The sequence below is a fragment of the Miniopterus natalensis genome, chromosome 2 (assembly GCF_054644295.1).
Source record: "Miniopterus natalensis isolate mMinNat1 chromosome 2, mMinNat1.hap1, whole genome shotgun sequence".
Lineage (NCBI taxonomy): Eukaryota > Metazoa > Chordata > Mammalia > Chiroptera > Miniopteridae > Miniopterus > Miniopterus natalensis.
This window is the reverse complement of record NC_142082.1, coordinates 172,891,316-172,908,730: the sequence shown is the minus strand read 5'-3', so window position 1 is coordinate 172,908,730 and position 17,415 is coordinate 172,891,316. Positions and strand designations below refer to the sequence as shown.

Genomic DNA, 17,415 nt, shown 5'->3' with positions numbered 1-17,415 from the left:
TAATTCAGGCTTAGGATCTAGCATAGAAATGATAAGGAGACACCAGGAAAGTAATTCTCAAAATGATTCAAACTGATTGGTAACATTTGTTGAAATAAAGAAAAGGCATATATATTTTCACTATACAAGTCTACCTCTAGTAGAAGTAATTTCTACCTCAAGAAGTAATAATCTGCATTATGGAAATATTTCCCTATATAAAACTACTTGTGAAAGGGTGTTCACTGCAGTGCTCCTGGAAATTCTGAAAAACTGTGAGCAACCCACTCAAGTCTCCATTGACAGGGAACTGGTTAAACAGGATACGTTAAACAGTGGGCTGCTTTCAAATCTCAAAAGAAATGAGGCAGGATGAGAGGTACTGATGTGGAAAAACCTTCATAACACAATTAGTTTAAATTACATGTGTGTATACAAAAGCCTGAAATAATAGTTACCAATTAACTGTGGAGGTTCGCTGGTGGCCTTGTTGGCTTGGGGGGAATAAGAATTACAAAAAATATATATATCGAGCTACGTTTTTAAAAAGTTATCCAAATCGAACAGTTAAAATACCTCCATTAGTTCCGGAAGTCGAACCTCAAAGTGGTTTAGGATCCTTATTGTCAAAAGCCGAATCTGGGGGAAGGAATAGGCATGTTTCAAAGTCAAGAGTTTAAACATAAGAAGAAACTAAGCAGCCGGTGAGATCTAAGTTTTATAGAACTATGAAAAATATACCAGTTGTCAGAGTAATACAAATCTATTCTACTCTTCTTTCATGGTCAACACCAACCACACCTCAAACAGTACCTGGAACACTTACTGACCAGACTAGACGGAAGGGAAGGTTGCACATAAAACGATAGTTTCTTTGAACCATGACACTACAGGCATCTCCGGAAATAAGTGCAAAGAATCTTATTAGGTTTACAATTCCATTGACATTAGTGATTTTTATCTCTGAATAATGCATTCAGGTAGTTCTACACACCTGAATGAGCAGCAGAATCACCCAGAGGGCTTTAAGAAACTTTATTCCTATAGAATCACAACAGTGGGGTGTAGGGACCCAGAACTGATTTTTTTCAAGCTCCCCAACTGGACCTGCTGCAATGTTTGTAGGTGTTTAGGAATTGCTGCTTTAAACATAAATCACCCCACAGCAGCAGTTTCTGATTAGGGAGCTGTGGTGACCACTGGCAATATATACAAACAAAAATATAGCGACGGAGACCAGCCGGGAGTGATTCAATGGTTGAGCATTGACCAGGGATCCAGGAGATCATGGTTTGATTCCCGTTCAGGGCACATGCCCAGGTTGTGGGCTCGATCCCCAGTCGGGGGCATGCACGAGGCAGCCGATCAATAACTCTCTCATCATTGATGTTTCTATCTCTCTCTTTCCCTCTCCCTTCCTCTCTCTCAAATCAATAAAGATATATTTTTTTAAAAAAGTACAGAGACGGAGAACACACCACACAACAGTATTACCTTGGATATACCCGTTGAAATGTTTGCTCGTAACTTGGGAAATAATTCCATTAGAGCTTCTTCAGAAAGTGGCCCTTTGCAGCCACATAAGGATAATCTGTGATAATAGAGATCAGCCAACAGCAACACAGATGGTTCCAAAGGAAACATTCTGCAACAAGATATTTATTAGACCCAAACTGTCCCACACACCCCAGAGCATTTAGACTAAAACAGAAACCATGGAAAATTGTCACTGATGAAGGCAATGTAAAAGGGAACACGTAAAAGTTTTACATGGACATTTAGCATCATTTTGGAGGTGAATCTGAAGCCTGGTGACAGTGAGTGCCGTGCTCAAGGACACACAGCTATTTGGAGGCAGAGGCAGGATTAGAATATGCTGTTGGACTAAAATCTAATGCTGTCTTTTCAATCTATATAGTTGTCAATAACAATGACACTGAGCTTAAGGGAAGTAGTACAAAGGAGGGGCCCAGCACACAGGCTCTGGGGTAGGGCAGTCCCATCACCCACCAGCAATACAGGCCTGGGTAAGCCGCTCAAGCTCTATGGACCCTCCGTCTTCAACAAACACTGAGTGTCTATTATGTCCTGGGGACTTTTCTAGACACTTGATATAGCAGTAAACAAAAGACAAACTCCCTCTCTTCCCAGAGTTTGCATTCTAATAAAGGAAGGCAACCAGTAAGTAAATGAACTAATAAATAATCAGTATGACAGTGATGAGTGTGGTGGAGAAAAGTAAATCAGGGAGAGGAGGCCAGACTGAGAGCCTAGGTTGCAGGGCTGGAGGGAAGAGGGCGAAGGGGGTGAGGAGTGCATTTGACATGGCAAGTGACAAACGGCAAATGTAAAGAGATCCTAAATGATTTCTCTTATCCCCCCTCAGTCTCTTCTCAGCACAGCAGCCAGGGTGATCCTTTTTAGGCCTAAGTCACCCCCCCTGCCCCAGATCCTCCTATGTCTCCTTTCACTCAGAATAAAGGCCAAGGCCCTACAACAGCCAAAGCTCATACACTGCCTACCACCCCCACCTCTAGGTGCTCTTGTCCTGCTACCCACTCCTTGCTCTGTTCAGCCATAAGAGTTCCTTGCTGCTCCAGCCAGCCCCCTCCCCACACCCCGTCCCTGGGTCTGGAAGAGAGAGTGCCTCTAAGCCCTGACACCCTTGTAGCTTCCTCATTTGCTGATTTGGGCTTCTGCTCAGATGTCTCCTTCCTGGTGAGCCTTCCCTACTTAAAACTGCCATTGTCCCCAACCTCCAGACTCCCCCTGTCCCGACTCTGCTTTAATTTTCTCACCACCATTTAACACGCTATTTATTTTACTTATTTACTTTGTTTATTGTCTGTTCTTATTAGTGTGTTAGTTCCACAAAGGCAGGAAATTTTGTGATTCATTCACTATGTCTCTCAGTACCCAGAACAGGGCCTGGTACATGAGAAAAGCAAATGAATATTTATGGAAAGAAGAATATTAAGAAATCATGTTTTTACTGATGGGCGGATAAAAAAGCTGTGGGCCATTTACACCATGGAATACTGCGCAGCTGTAAAGGAGGATCTTGTACTCTTTGGGGCAGTATGGAAGGACCTGGAGAAAATCATGCTAAGTGAAATAAGCCAGGCAGAGAAAGACAAACGTCACATGATCTCACTTATATGTGGAATCTAAAGAACATAATAAACTGATGAACAGAACAGATTCAGTGACATGGAGGCATGGATCAGACTGAAGAATGTCAGAGGGAAGGAGGGGAGTGGGGGGGAGAGATTAGTCAAAGAACTTATACACATATATGCACAACCCAAGGACAGGGACAAAGGTGTGGAGAGTGACTGGGAAGGGGGTGGAAGGGTTGGAGGGACCAATGGGGGGAAGAAGGGAGCTCTGTGATACTCTGAATAAGAAAGAAACCCTATTTTCGAGAGGACGGGGATGAGCCATCCTGGGCTCCCGCCCTCACCTGGCTCTCAGGAGGCCCGTCCTTGAGAAAGGGTGCTAAGCGGAGCAGTGAGTGGCGAATGGCCCCAGCTACTGCCCAAACAGGGAGCTGGCTCAAGTAAATTTAAGAGCGCTGGACTATTCTGGTGTGCAGACTATTCTGGTGAAGGCACAGGAATGCCTTCTGAGATGCTGCCCGCATCAAGCTGAGAGAGCATGAAAGGAGCAGGAACGTGCGTGGTGGAGCCACTGAGCAAGGCACAAAAGGGAGCACTGCGGTGTTGTGGCTGGGATACTCAGCATGAAGCACCCCTCACTAATTCTGCAACACTAACTCACACACAGCAAAACACCCCTGTGCCAGGACGAATCTGTATCTAGAGGCTGTCAAGAACTCTACCTCTTTTAATTGGAGGATTTAAATTGATTATAAATCTGCTACATGAATACAGTTCAGGTACGAAACATCCAAGATTTCACAAACACAGACGCTTTCACAGTTCAGTCGTTATTAAGGTAAACAGAGAATGTGTTTACTCACAATACTAAATTCTTCACACGTTCCACGGGAACCAGATGAAGAAGCTCAGAAGATTCTTCCAAACTCAGCAGAGTATTTACAGCTTGACAAAGAACAAACAAGTTTCCTAAATGCAGAAAAACAGAAGAAACCACAGGACTTATTTCTTTGAGAAAAGTCACTACCAGACATCTCATTTATCTGACACTTGCTATTTATACAATCTTCTTCAGTTAAATTTGAGCCTTCTAAAGAGTTGTCTGTAAAATGTCAGAAGTTAACAGAAGGAACTAAAAAGAGAAGGCTCCAGGTCATATTTTAACTTTCTTAAGAGAAAAATATATTCAGAATTAGAGAATAAAAATGCATATTCCACTAACTGAGGTGAGGAGGAAGGTCAATGGTCCCACCGACTGGCACTGCCAAAATTAGAAGTTATGAGGAGAGCAGACTTGGACTTTTCAAAGGCTAAGATTATCTTCATAGAAAACTCCTGTTGACTTTATGTCTCCAATTTATAAGGAGTTGCATATTCAATGGCTTAATTAATATTAATTATACATTCATTTAATCCTAGACCAGACGCTGGCAAGCTATGGCCAGTAAGTCAAATCTTGTCCTTTTCATATGGCTGGCAAGATAAGAATTTTTCTTTAATTTTATCTTTGTTTAAAACAAAAACAAACTAACAGAATATACCACCAATCTGAATGTGGCCCACAAAACCTAAAATATTTACTAACTAGACCTTTACATAAACATTTTCCCAAGCCCTAGACTGTAGAAGAGTGCTGCCCAACAGAACTTTGCCCAATGGTAGGAATGTTCTTAATTGGGCCAATAAGCAGCCACAGTCCAATATGGTAGCCAGTAGTTCACGTGTGGCTGACCACTTGAAATGTGGTGAGTCTACCCTATTCTCTAATATATCTGCTTAGTATCTAACACAGGATCTAGCATATTAATAGCTGAATGAATGACTACTGTTAGAAAAAACACACTGTGCTAGAATAAAACAAAATACCTATTTTAAATAGTTGCTCTCAGGCTAGTGAGGGGAGACGTACAAGAGCATACAAGAGGAAATGGTATTTTGGGCAGAGTGGACAAATTCTGCCTAGAAGAGTCATGAGGCCTTCCTAGGTGTTGTGCCTGAGCTGAGTTTTGAAAGATAAATGAGAGCTGATCTAATGGCAAAGACCTAGAGAGAACTCCAGGAAGAAGAAGCACATGTCCAAGGGCAGCCAGAGGCTGGAAAAGGAAGTGTGTCGCTCAGTATCAGCAAATGCCTAGAGCATAAGATGTATATCAGGGCAGACTGGGCGTGGGAGACAGGGAACAATACACAGGCTGGAGCTTGGGGGGCGGGGGTGTCCTTATTTCTCTGACCTTCAGATTCAGCTTATGTTTACACCACCCTGATCTGTTCACCAGGTTAGGAAGTACAAGTGCAACACCTCCCTCTTGCTCTGTTTCCAGTATTTTTCACACAAGAGGTTATGCCAGAACAAAACGCAGTGCTATTCTCTCCTGTTCTGTGGGTTTACAATGGCTTTGGGAGTGTCAGAAGAGAAAGACAGAGAACAAACGGGAATTGTTACTGACCTTTTCCAAAGCTCCCTCTGTCAACAGTCATGAAGAGTGACTCTATGCAGCATGTGACCAACGGGATCACCTTCTCTTTCTCAAGAGGTCTGTCCAAGAAGTGGGGAGAAAGAGGGAAAAGTTCACACTGGCTTTTCCCTGGAACAGCAGGGATGGCTAAAAAAGGTAAAACAGGTTCATTTTCTCACCTAATGTGAGGCAACACGACGAGGGCTGCCCAGGAACAGGAGAGGAAAGTAGCACCGTTATTTGGGGGTAACTGGATTATAGATAAAAGATGGTCCAATACCGAAATCTGTTCCTTTCCTCCCTTGGATCTGGCCTTCCTCTGCCTTACATAGGATCTGAAAGAAGATAAACAAATGTTTAAAGCAGAGCAGAATGCAATCACTCTTGCCTTAAGAAGTTTGAAATAGAATTGGGCTCCTTTTCGTTGTGGAGCATTTGGGGAGAGGAGGGAACTGGTGGTGATGGGTGAATATTAACAAGTAAACACATGTGTATCACTTACTGAATTTTCAGTGAGAGGCTTTTTTTCAACCCTATTGGTTCTACTTTCTTCTATCTTATTTTGCTTCATAACTTAAAGGGTTTTTTAGTTTTAAGTATTTCCGAATTTTGTACTGATGGACGTATTTTTAAGAACTGGAGAGGTAAGTTTATTGGAATAAACTGACTTCCACCACCCTCTTTCCTTTAGACACAATTTTACTACAGTAAGTCCCGCCTGGCCCCCCCATCTGTGGTTTCACTAGAAAATTCCATAAACAAACAATTCATCCGTTTTTGTGTGTGTGTGTTTTTAATTAATTTGTTTTAAATAGCATGCTGTTCTCTCAGGAGGATGACGAAATCTCCCACTATCCCACTCAGTACCACCCAGGGCGTGAGTCATCCCTTCGTCCAGCTTCTCCACACTGCAGATGCTACCTGCCCACTAGTTCCTTAGAAGTTGTCTTGGTCATCAGATAAACTGTCAAGACATCACAGTGCTTGTGTTCAGTGACCCTTATTTTACTTAATAATGGCCCCAGAGCACAAAGTTGGTGACGCTGGCAACTCCGCTATGTCAAAGAGAAGCTGCCAAGTGTTTCCTTTCGAGGAAAATGTGAATACTGTACAATAAGATATTTGGAGAGAGGGAGACCACATTCACAAAACTTTTATCACAGTATATTCTTATAACTGTTCTATTTTATTATCGGTTATTGTTATTAATCTCTCACTGTGCCTAATTTATAAATTAAGCTGTATCATAGATATGTACGTAAAGAAAAACACATAGTATGTATAGGGTCCGGTACTATCCGAGGTTTCATGCATCCACTGGGGGTCTGGAACGTATCCTCCTCAGATAAGGGCGACCACTGAACTTCACAAAAGCAGAACAATGTTGCAAAGTTATCACAGTGAATCTGACAAATGTCACTAAAATGGTTATGATTTAGAACTTTCTCAGCTGCTTTAATTTGATAAATGGTCAGTGATGTCTTCTGATGTGACAGTTTTAAGTATCTGTTACTTTGGCATTATTCTTGTTAGCCTCTTTTTATTTTTGCCAATGAAATGTAACTCAGTCTTCTTTAAGACCAAAATCTAATCAAAAGAAAAATCATACAAACATGTAAAGTGATGTTTTTATAATTTATCCATGTCCGGTATGCATAGCTTGTTACACAACAGAAGCAGAATGTCAGGTTTTTATTTCTTTTTATCATTAAAATCAACCAAAAAGTTGCATTCCCTTTTGTTTCACACTCAATCAGGATATTGAATGTTGGGAAATTCTGACAGTTAATTTCACTGGCAATTTCTAAAAATCACTACATCTTGATATACAGTCTTTCTAGTACTAACCGTGACTGAACAATCTGCAAAAACCTTACAAATGAGATATCAAGATGCTTTAAAAAAGTACGTCTTTAGCCCGGCTGGTGTGGCACAGCAGTTGAACGTCAACCTATGAACCAGGAGGTCACCGATTGACTCCCGATCAGGGCACATGCCCAGGTTTTGGACTTGATCCCCAGGAGGGGGAGTACAGGAGGCAGCTAATCAATGGCTCTTATCATTAATGTTTCTATCTCTCCTTCCCTCTCCCATCCTCTCTCTGAAATCAATAAAGATATATTAAAACAACAAGTACATCTTTAGTTGTCACATATTCCCTTGCTTCGTCACACCTCCAATGAGCTCCTGCAGTGAAATCTGCACCCCTTACCTCATTCTGTAAGGTCCTAAGGGATCGGGGCGTGGCCCCTCTCTCTCCCTTCCTCATTCCGCTCTCCTCCTGGCCAGTGCTCCTTATCCACACAGCTTGCTTTTTGTTCCCCACACATGCTGGGCTTAGTCCTGTCCCAGAGCCTTCCAGCAACTCTTCCTGCTGCCTAGAAGGCCTCCTTCCTGGCCAGGCTGGCTCCTCCAATCATTACAGTGGACCATGCTACTTCTCCATGCCCTCTCCGTCCCAGCACCCTGCTTTATTTTCCTCTTTATCACTATGTAAAATTATCTTGTTTGTTTCCCTGCCTCACACGCTCCCCTCACCCCAAGAATGTTGTCTTCTTCTCAAAGGAAGAAGCCTTTTTTTCTTTCATTGTTATGCCCAGAGCAGTGCCCGACACAGTAAGTATCTGTCAAGTGGCAGAATAAATTTACCTTCTGAAGAGTCTTTTCAAATCTATCATCTCCTTTTATTCTCACAACACATCTGTGAGGAGTGGATGAGGTGTGTCTAAGAATATTCTCAAAGGTGACTGGCCAGTCACATATATCCTGTTTCTGTGGAGGTGGCAGGAGGTTTCCTCAGAGGAATGAACACAGAAGCTGTGGTGCTCGCCTTACATTAGGTACCATGCCTCCATTAACTTTTTCATGCTTCACATGTCACATTCTAAGAAGGGTCTGAGATGGCTGGGACGGCGGTGTGAGAAGGCCTGATCTGCAGCCCCAGTCGCACCCTTGGCTTCACCTCACGGAAGCCAACGACGCAGCTCACTCCCACTGCCCAGAACCCATAGTCCTGGCCACTTGCAAGGAATCTGCCTGGTGGGGATTGGCTTGGTGTTGCAAAATCAAGAGAAAATTCCAAGGGAATAATTATACAGGGGTTACTGATTACCCACTCCTCAGGAATCAGAGCTCGGCCAAGTGAAAAACCAACAGGATCCCGTTGGTGTGTTTTGAAAGAGAAGCTATTCTTAAGGTCGGCATACGGGCAATATGTGAAGATAGGTTCCTTCAGAATCAAAGGTGATCAGACTCAAAACCTAACTCTGCTGTGTGACTGTGGGGACAGTGACACCCACCTCAAGGGATGCTGCAATGCTTCAAAGCACAAACTCAAGGAATGCAGCAACAGGTCTGACTAATCCAAAAAAAAGGATTATTCCTATGTATAAACACATAAGGGACTGGTTTCCTAATCTGTAATTTCCAGAACACACCCACTCTAACTATTTGAAAGATGATAAGCAGAATTCTCTCACATACTTATATAAACTCTGTTTTCAAGTTCCAAAGAGTATGTATAGTTTTTAATAGAATTAAGAAAGTAATCCATGGCCTCTAACAATTTAAATGCAAAGCTATATAATCTAAATGTTAATAGTCACTTCTTTCTTCCTCTTGCCAGCCTCATGATGTAAACAAAGTTAACAGTTTTATGTATCCTTAAGGAGATGTCAATTCTACCCTAAATGATATATAAATTTAATGTCATTCCAAACAAAATCCCATCAGGATTTTTTTCTTTTTTGTAGACACAGACAAGTTTTTTCCCTAAAATTTATATAAAAGGCGCAAGAACGGGAATAGATGAAACAATTTTGAAAAAGAATAAAATAGAATATTTCTTCAAGATTTTAAGTCTTATTTTAGAGCTATAGTAACAAAACAGTGTGGTATTAGACTAGGATAGACACATAAGTCAATGGGATAAAACAGAGAATCTAGAAATAGATACACACATTTATGCCCAACTGATTTTTGACAGAGGTGCAAAAGCAGTTCTGTGAGGAAGAAAAGCAATGGACAGCTATAGGCAAAAAAAGAAACTTGGCCAAAATCTCATACCTTATAAAAATTCACTCAAAATGGATCATGGACTTAAATGTAAAATATAAAACTATAAAACTTTTAGAAAAATAGGAGGAAATATTTGGGACCTACAGCTAGGCAAAGAGTTCTTAGACTTGACATAAAAGAAAAAGTTGATAAGCTGGGCCTCATCAAAATTTAGTACTTTGCTCTGTGAAAAAATCTTTAAGTGAAGAAAGACAAGCCCATACTGGGAGAAAATACTTGCAAACCACGTATCTGACAAAAGGACTTGGTACCTAGAAAATATGAGGCACTCAAAACTCAACAGTAAAGAAACAAACTAGAGTTAGAAAATGGGTCAAGGAAACAAACAGATATTTCAGTAAGAATGTGTGGATGACACGTAATCACACGAAAAGATGCTCAATATCATTGGTCATCATGGAATTGCAAATTAAAACTACAATGAGGTATCACTATATCCTATTAGGCTGGTAAAAATAAAAACAGCGAAACTGTCCAGGGTTGGTGAGGACGCAGAGCAGCCAGGTCCCTCACACAGCGGCTGGGAGAGGGAAGTGGCACAGCCTTTGAGAAAACTAAACAGGCACTTACCACATAACCCAAGTTCACTTTTGGGCCTTTATCTCAGAGAAATAAAATGTTCAGGAATGTTCATAACAGCTTTATTCATAACAGCCAAACACTAGGCATGACCCAAACGTCTTAAACAAGTGAATGATTAAATAATACTCAGCAATAAGCTCGTAGAGACGTCTGACATAAAAAGGAATGGATTACTGCTACACACAACGTGAATGGGTTTCAAGCGAATTATGTTGAGTGAAAAAGCCAATCACAAAAGGTGTACTGTACAATTCCATTTATATAATATTCTTAAAATGATAAAATTATAAAAATGGAGAATAGATTAGTGGTTCCCAGGGGATAGAGATGGAGTGGGGAGCAAGCAGTAGGCTGAGTGTGGCTATTAAAAGGTAGCACAAAAGGTCATTGTAGTGATGGAACAACTCTGTATTTTGACTCTGGTGGTAGTTAAGAATATACACGTGATAAAACTGCATAGAACTTTATATCCATTTACATACACATGCAGAGATAAATGCATGTAAAACTGGTAACTCTGAATAAGGTGGGTGCAAAGACAAGTCTTTGATGTCAAGTCTAAGAACTCTGCCTAGCAGTTCCAAATACTATGTACATGGAATTGTACATTGTACCAAGTCAATTTTCTAGCTGTGATATTGCAGTGAACTTATGTAAGATGTTACCACCAGGGAAAACTGGGTGAAGGTTTACGGAACCTCTCTGTATTATTTCTTGCAACTGCACATGAATGTACTTTAAAACAAAAGGTTAAAAAAATTTAAGAGTCATGTCTTCCTTTCACTTACCATCCTCCTGACATTAACAAGTTAACCTGTTTGTGAATCTTCCATGTGTTTTCCTATGCTCACATATACTTTTTATTTTAACTTTACAAAATGGGATATTTCACATACTATTCTACAACTTGCTTTCTTCACATAACAATATATCATGGACATCTTTACAGCTAATACATACAGGTCTTCACTTTCACAGGATGGTTAATGCATTGTTTTTAACGATATAGAGAATAAAGATGTAGAACTCACCCCACTGTCTGTTGAGAGAAAACCAGAGGGTACTTCTCAATTGCCATTGAGCCAGCAGTGGGAGGTGGAGCTTTGTTCAGAATGAGCTTGGCCAAAATGGCCAGAGCTTCATCTTTGACTGCAGCATCATCAATCAAGAAGCAATTCTCAATATATAAGAGAAAGCTGGGTAGAAAAAGCTAAAAATAAGAAAGAAAAATCACACTTATTAACAGATATAAATTTCAGAACACTTAAGGAAAAGAAGATTCTAATGCTTCCACAGAGAAAAAAAAAAAGATCATAACCAAGGAATCATGATGGGATCAGATCTCTCCCCAGGAACAATGGAAGCTAGAAGACAATGAAGCAATGACTGGAAAACAGGCAAAATGACAATGTAGAATTCTATATTCAGCCCACTAGCACTATAGTGTTAGGAGAGAATAAAGATATTTTCAGATGTACTAAAATCTCAAAATTTTACTTCCATTAACCTCTGAAGGAACCTCTGAAGAATGTTCATCAAAATAAGAGAGTAAACACAAGAAAGACGTGGGACCCAGGAAACAAAAGAAAAGCAAAGGATGTTCTAGCCTGACATTTGTGCAGTGGGCTGAGAAAGCAACCCAGTCAGACTAGAACTGCTCCAGGAGGAATGTCCCCAGAAAAGGGTGGGGAGGGGGGATTGAGCTGCTGAATTATCTGACGGTTTGCCATGTGAAAAGCACTCTACAATGCTGTTGGAAAACAGGATGACTCAACAGCTATTCAAAGAAAACAATTTTTAGTTTTTAAAGACTGAAGCAATTTCAGGAAAAATGAGAAGGTATACAGGGAAGGAATATAATTATAAAATACTCTTGCTTTTAATAAGGACTATGTATACAGTGAATATGAGTTCAGCTAAATTTGTGATGTAACTCCATTAAGACGAGAAGTGTAAAAGAACCATAATCCACCTACCACAGGAGGAAGTCTGCAGATGAGGGCCAAAGCTAATGCAGGGAGGAAAAGCAGCAAACTCAGATGGCTTAAAAATATAAACACCACAAGAAAACAGCTAACGCCTTTAGATGGTTTGTTCCTGATGAGTAAGACGGGAGTGGAAATCAAGTGACTGCCTCTTAGCCCTATTTGACTTTAAACTGTAAACACCACAGAGTGCTCTGATAAATATAACACTTTAAAAAAAGCCCAAAAGGAACAGGGAAGAAAAAAAAAGATGCTTAAAAAAAAAAATAAGCCAGATATAGGGCCCTCACTGGGTAGGAAAGAACAGGACTAGGATGTGTACAAAGAAGTTTTTGGGTTTTTTTTTTTTGAGATAAATGATAATATATATTATTAAAGACTAAGAGAAAATGAGAGAACAGATACAGAAATAGGTTTCCATGAAGTATACTGAAGGATTACCAGTTACAAGGAGTCGCAAATGTTTGATGGGAATGAGGGGAAAGGCATAAAATAGACCTAGGATTTAATGAGAAAGATTTCTACCTAATTCCATCAGGTATCTATTTTGTAGCAATGAAATCAATTCACAACATTCCTCCCATGTAAAATGTGTGAGAAACTATTGTCTATGCTTCAAATTCACATAGAAGTTCCTGAACCTGGGTTTTTTTGTTTGTTTGTTTTTTACCACATGGTTCTATAACTTCCAAAAGGATTATTGAAAAACAAGCTGGTTCCAGAATCTTACCTAATATTGAATGTCAACTGTAATTTAAAAAATTGGAATATAATTGCTTTAAAAAATACATATGAACAAAACATCCAATATTTATTCTTGTTCCTCTAAAAAAAGCAAACAAAATCACAGGGTTTTAACTTTGATTATTTTACCATGACAGATTAAAAACACAACAAATCAAAACTTAGTATTATTTTGCTCACCTGCTCAAAGTGCTTCATAGCAAACATGACTTCGGAAAAATTCAAAATTAAACGTCTTTCAAATTGGCTCTCAAAAGTCTGTGGACCACAAGTAAAAAATATTAAAGTAAGTACACAGGGAGTACTTTCCCCATTCCTGAAGAAACAAAAACAAAAAAAATCCCAAACCTTCAAGTCCTCTACTTGCAAGCTGAAAGTAGTGGTGTGCTTGATACAAGTTAATACAGTCACCGGAGATGAAAAGAACTTGACTGCTGAGTCTCCCCTGTGCAGAAGGACACACCCAGGTGGGAGACACAGGCACTGAGGCCCCCTTGGGAAAGCAGCTAGTATAAATCTGTCCCCAAGCTAAGCCTCCTCCACAGGAACTTACACAGATGTGACGGGCACAGCGTTTCTAGCGTCACACAGGGCTCTGCCAGAGCTGCTCAATTCTCTCCAGCTCCAGGGAATGACGCAGGAGCCAGGAGCAAGATTTTACACCTTCCTCTATCCTTTCTACTGCGCACTACATGAAGGGCCTACTAGGAAGAGCCTGACTTATTTTCAATCCCACTTCCCTCTAATCCATCTTCTAAACTCACTCAAACGCAAATTTCATCAAATCATTTTCCTGTTTAAAATTTTCCCAGGGATTTCTAACACTTGCAGGGAACCGTTCAACCTAACTTCTCAAAGCGAAGCAGACCCTGCAGGCCTGATACACATCACGCTCCCTCATGGGCCCACATGCCTCGACTGCACACATTTTTGAACACAGCTTTGCTGTTTCCTCTCCTAGAGTTTTCAACCCCTTCTCTGACTGGAAGACTGTTATTTAACCTTCAAGGATTATCCCAAATACAAGTCCTTTGAAAAGCCATCTCTGTCACTCAACCCCCCAAAAAATTAACACTATGTTTCTATATGACATCAATAGATTAGTTCCACAAATTATAACTACTTACTCTCAGGGCCCCACTTCCCTATCAAAAATCACGGGCACTGTAGTGTCCACCGTGAAATCTAGTCCATATCCTACAATGTAGGCTATACATACTTGAATATTTGCTGAACAGATTTAGCTTTTACTCACACAGTTTTCCTTATTATAGCATACAATTCAAAAATTAATAAGATGGTAAGTTCCCCGAAGGCAGAACCTTTGCCATGATTCATTTATACACCCCCAGGAGGCTTATGCAATGCTACACATATTATTAACTACTCAATATTTGCTGAAGTAAATTACTTTTTCTATGATTTCTTTGATGAGGGTCTCTGGCAAGGCAACATTTTCACCAAGGATCAAAGCAGAAATTACATCCAAGAGGGTCTCCCGGCAAGATGTGGAAAGATGGTCTATTTGCAATGTTTGAGATAATACCTATAAGTAAAAGAAAAAACGACGTGTACTTAGCAACCAGCTTTTAATGAACAAACTTCAAGCAAATTAAGTTGGGAAGTTACCTTACAAACATCAACAGGCTTGGTTATCTTTGATCCATTTCCATGTTTCACAAGTATCAGATATGTTTCTAACAACCTTTTAATCTGTTCAGAACTTTCACCACAGTTAGTTTGGGTTACTTTTGTATGTAGATCCAGGAGTGATTCCTGCAAACAAAGAATTTCATTTTTTTAAATATGTTTTATTGATTTTAGAGAGAAGAAGGGAGAGGGAGAGAGATAGATGGAAACATCAATGATGAGAGTCACTGATGGGCTGCCTCCTGCACATCCCCTGCTGGGGATCAAGCCTGCAACCTGGGCATGTGCCCTGACTAGGAATTGAACCTCAATCTCCTGGATCCTAGGTCGATGCTCAACCCCTGAGCCACACTGGCTCAGCAACAAAGAATTTAATTTGAAAGAAAATATTTAACAGAGAGAATAACTATAAAATACCCAACTCATCTATTAACCTGACAATAAAAATACTGTGTGAAGCAGTTCAAAATTTTCACATACTTTTGCTTTGAAAGAAAAAGACACATTTACTGGGCGTCACTAAGGATAATAACGGTTAACATTTTTGAGTGCACTGTTGTTAAGTTCTTTATAAGCATTTCCTTACAATCAGCATGGCAACCATGAAGGAGGAAATATTATTACCCCATTTATCAGATGAAAAGAGAGGGGAATAGAGGCTTAAATAACTTTCACAAGTCATACTAGTAATAAGAGACAAAGCCAAGATTCAAACACAGGCAGCCTGGCTGCAAAGCTTGCTCTCTGAACCACTATGCTCTGCTGTATCTCAAAGTATCAAATCAATAAAAACAGTACAGGGGGTTGAGGGAAGGAAAATCCTAGTAAGTGTGGAAGAGTGTAAGGACAATTATAATACACAATCTCCAGGAGTGGTCTGCTAAACGATCCAGAACAATCAACTCTTTGACTCCTTATTACATACAAATCTTGAAAAATTAGAACTCACTTGCAAACATTCAAAAAATATACCAAAATGCTCCTTATAGATGTAGAACGCAGTGGATTTGGCCATGTTCTTTAGTGTTTCTCCAACTAAAATCCATGGTAGTTGAGTTTCTGTTTCAGTAACTGGTCCTAGCTTTTGCAAAATTAGCTTCACTGCCTGTGGGAATTCAAGGGTCATTAAAATGAACAAGTAAACCCTTAGTTTTAAGTATTACACTGTGATTCCCCACTCTAATTGTATGAGCTACCTTAAAATTGAATCTAGGAATAATGAAGGATATGGCAGCTCTGATGGTTACCTGTCTTAAAAGGAATTTCCAAACTAGATGGGAATTTTACATCCAGCTGCCCCCTCCACATCCATCTTTGCTCATTAATCAATTGATGCTACCTTCTAGGATTCAGGATGAAGAGAGCAATGATCTTGTAAGTAAAAATACCTACTGATCCAGAGCCCACATTACGTAAACACTGCTATCAAAGCCTTAACATTCCCCATATGCTATTCATTCTCAGCAACCTCTTGTCCATTATTTCAGTAAATCTTTTCTGCTTTCTTTTTAATCCCTTTCACACTAACTGAAAGTTTTTCTCCAGGTTATTTACCTTCCCTGTACAGGAGTGAAACATATTTCTCACTCCTTTGCACATTTCAAAGAGCAACTGTCCAACTCCTTCTACCTTTTCTGGATGTTCATCAAGATCAAGAAACATTAAATTGAAAAGTTCGTTTTTATCAGAAACCTAAAACACAAAATGTAAAAGGAAAATTGTTTTTAAAACATAAACATATCCAAATGAAGAAATCTTACTTGCTAATCTACAGATTCATATTTAAGTATAATTAGGACAAAATTCTAAAAGGAACAGACGCTTGTAATGATCTCAAACTACTCTAATAGTATGCTAACACTTGTAATGTACACGAGAGAGTAATTCCTTGGTATAAGGAATGTACCAAGAAAAACTACATAAGGAAACATTCTATCTTTTATAGAAAGTCATATATTTTATGAATATAAGAGTCATTTAATACTAATGTGGTTTTATTACAAAACACTCCAATAAAACTTTACTATGGAAACCAACACAAATGACACTATGCAATCAGTTCCTTCCAAGAAATCATTATAAAAATTCCTGTTAATCTCACTGTTCATGTATTTATTGGCTTGAATTAGGGGGTACTTTTACACACACACACACACACACACACACACACACACACACACACACACACACTATAAAAGACATCAGCTTTTGTTCATCAGATTTTTGAGGATTAATGGGCAATAAACATATAAAATACCAAACTAACCTTTCTCATCAAAAAAGTAAAGCTTTCAGCAGCAAAATTTCTTATATGTAGTTTTTTATGAGCCAGGAGTGTACTATACATCCTATGAAGGAGAAAATAAGACATGTTTAATAATTATAATTTTAATAAGGATGCACTACACATCACCTGTATGTCCAGCTAACACTGTACTAGGTATGCAAGGAATATGCAACAGGTATAAAACAAGTTTAAAATCTCATTTCATTACTAAGACACCCACATGCCGGGACAGAAGACTGAAGGTCACAGAAGTTAAGTAGCAAGAATTGGTGGTGCTGGACTTAAAGGAGTTGAAACTTGTAGTGAGCCCTGAACAATAAGAATTCAGGTGAATACCAAAGTGCATATCACTAGGGATAAAAGCGAGATCAAATACAGAGCACGCAGAAATGATCACGGTCAAAAGATAACAAGGAGGTGGCTGGTCGGGGGAAGGCAGTTGCAGATAAAGCTGCCTGGTAAACAGGTAGCTCCGAACACCAAGCAGAGGAGTTTGGACTCTAGCTTTCATCTATGTAAGCACTTCCTCTGTGTTA

The 17,415-nt window shown here is 39.7% G+C and overlaps 1 protein-coding gene across 2 annotated transcripts in view; it reads right to left on the bottom strand.

Moving 5' to 3' along the window:
- Nucleotides 1-17,415, bottom strand: part of UTP20 (UTP20 small subunit processome component) — a 79,641-nt gene that overhangs the window by 54,281 nt on the left and 7,945 nt on the right. The window contains exons 6-17 of one of the 2 annotated variants that reach the window (XM_016223172.2): nt 16,859-16,940; nt 16,147-16,284; nt 15,542-15,697; nt 14,572-14,718; nt 14,354-14,488; nt 13,123-13,200; nt 11,245-11,423; nt 5,734-5,889; nt 5,546-5,634; nt 3,962-4,067; nt 1,474-1,624; nt 556-618 (exon numbers count right to left, since the gene is read on the bottom strand). In XM_016223172.2, coding sequence (XP_016078658.2) covers nt 556-618; nt 1,474-1,624; nt 3,962-4,067; nt 5,546-5,634; nt 5,734-5,889; nt 11,245-11,423; nt 13,123-13,200; nt 14,354-14,488; nt 14,572-14,718; nt 15,542-15,697; nt 16,147-16,284; nt 16,859-16,940 — 1,480 coding nt within the window. The remainder of the gene's footprint in view (nt 1-555; nt 619-1,473; nt 1,625-3,961; nt 4,068-5,545; nt 5,635-5,733; nt 5,890-11,244; nt 11,424-13,122; nt 13,201-14,353; nt 14,489-14,571; nt 14,719-15,541; nt 15,698-16,146; nt 16,285-16,858; nt 16,941-17,415) is intronic. The other variant, XM_016223173.2, reaches the window with a different exon arrangement.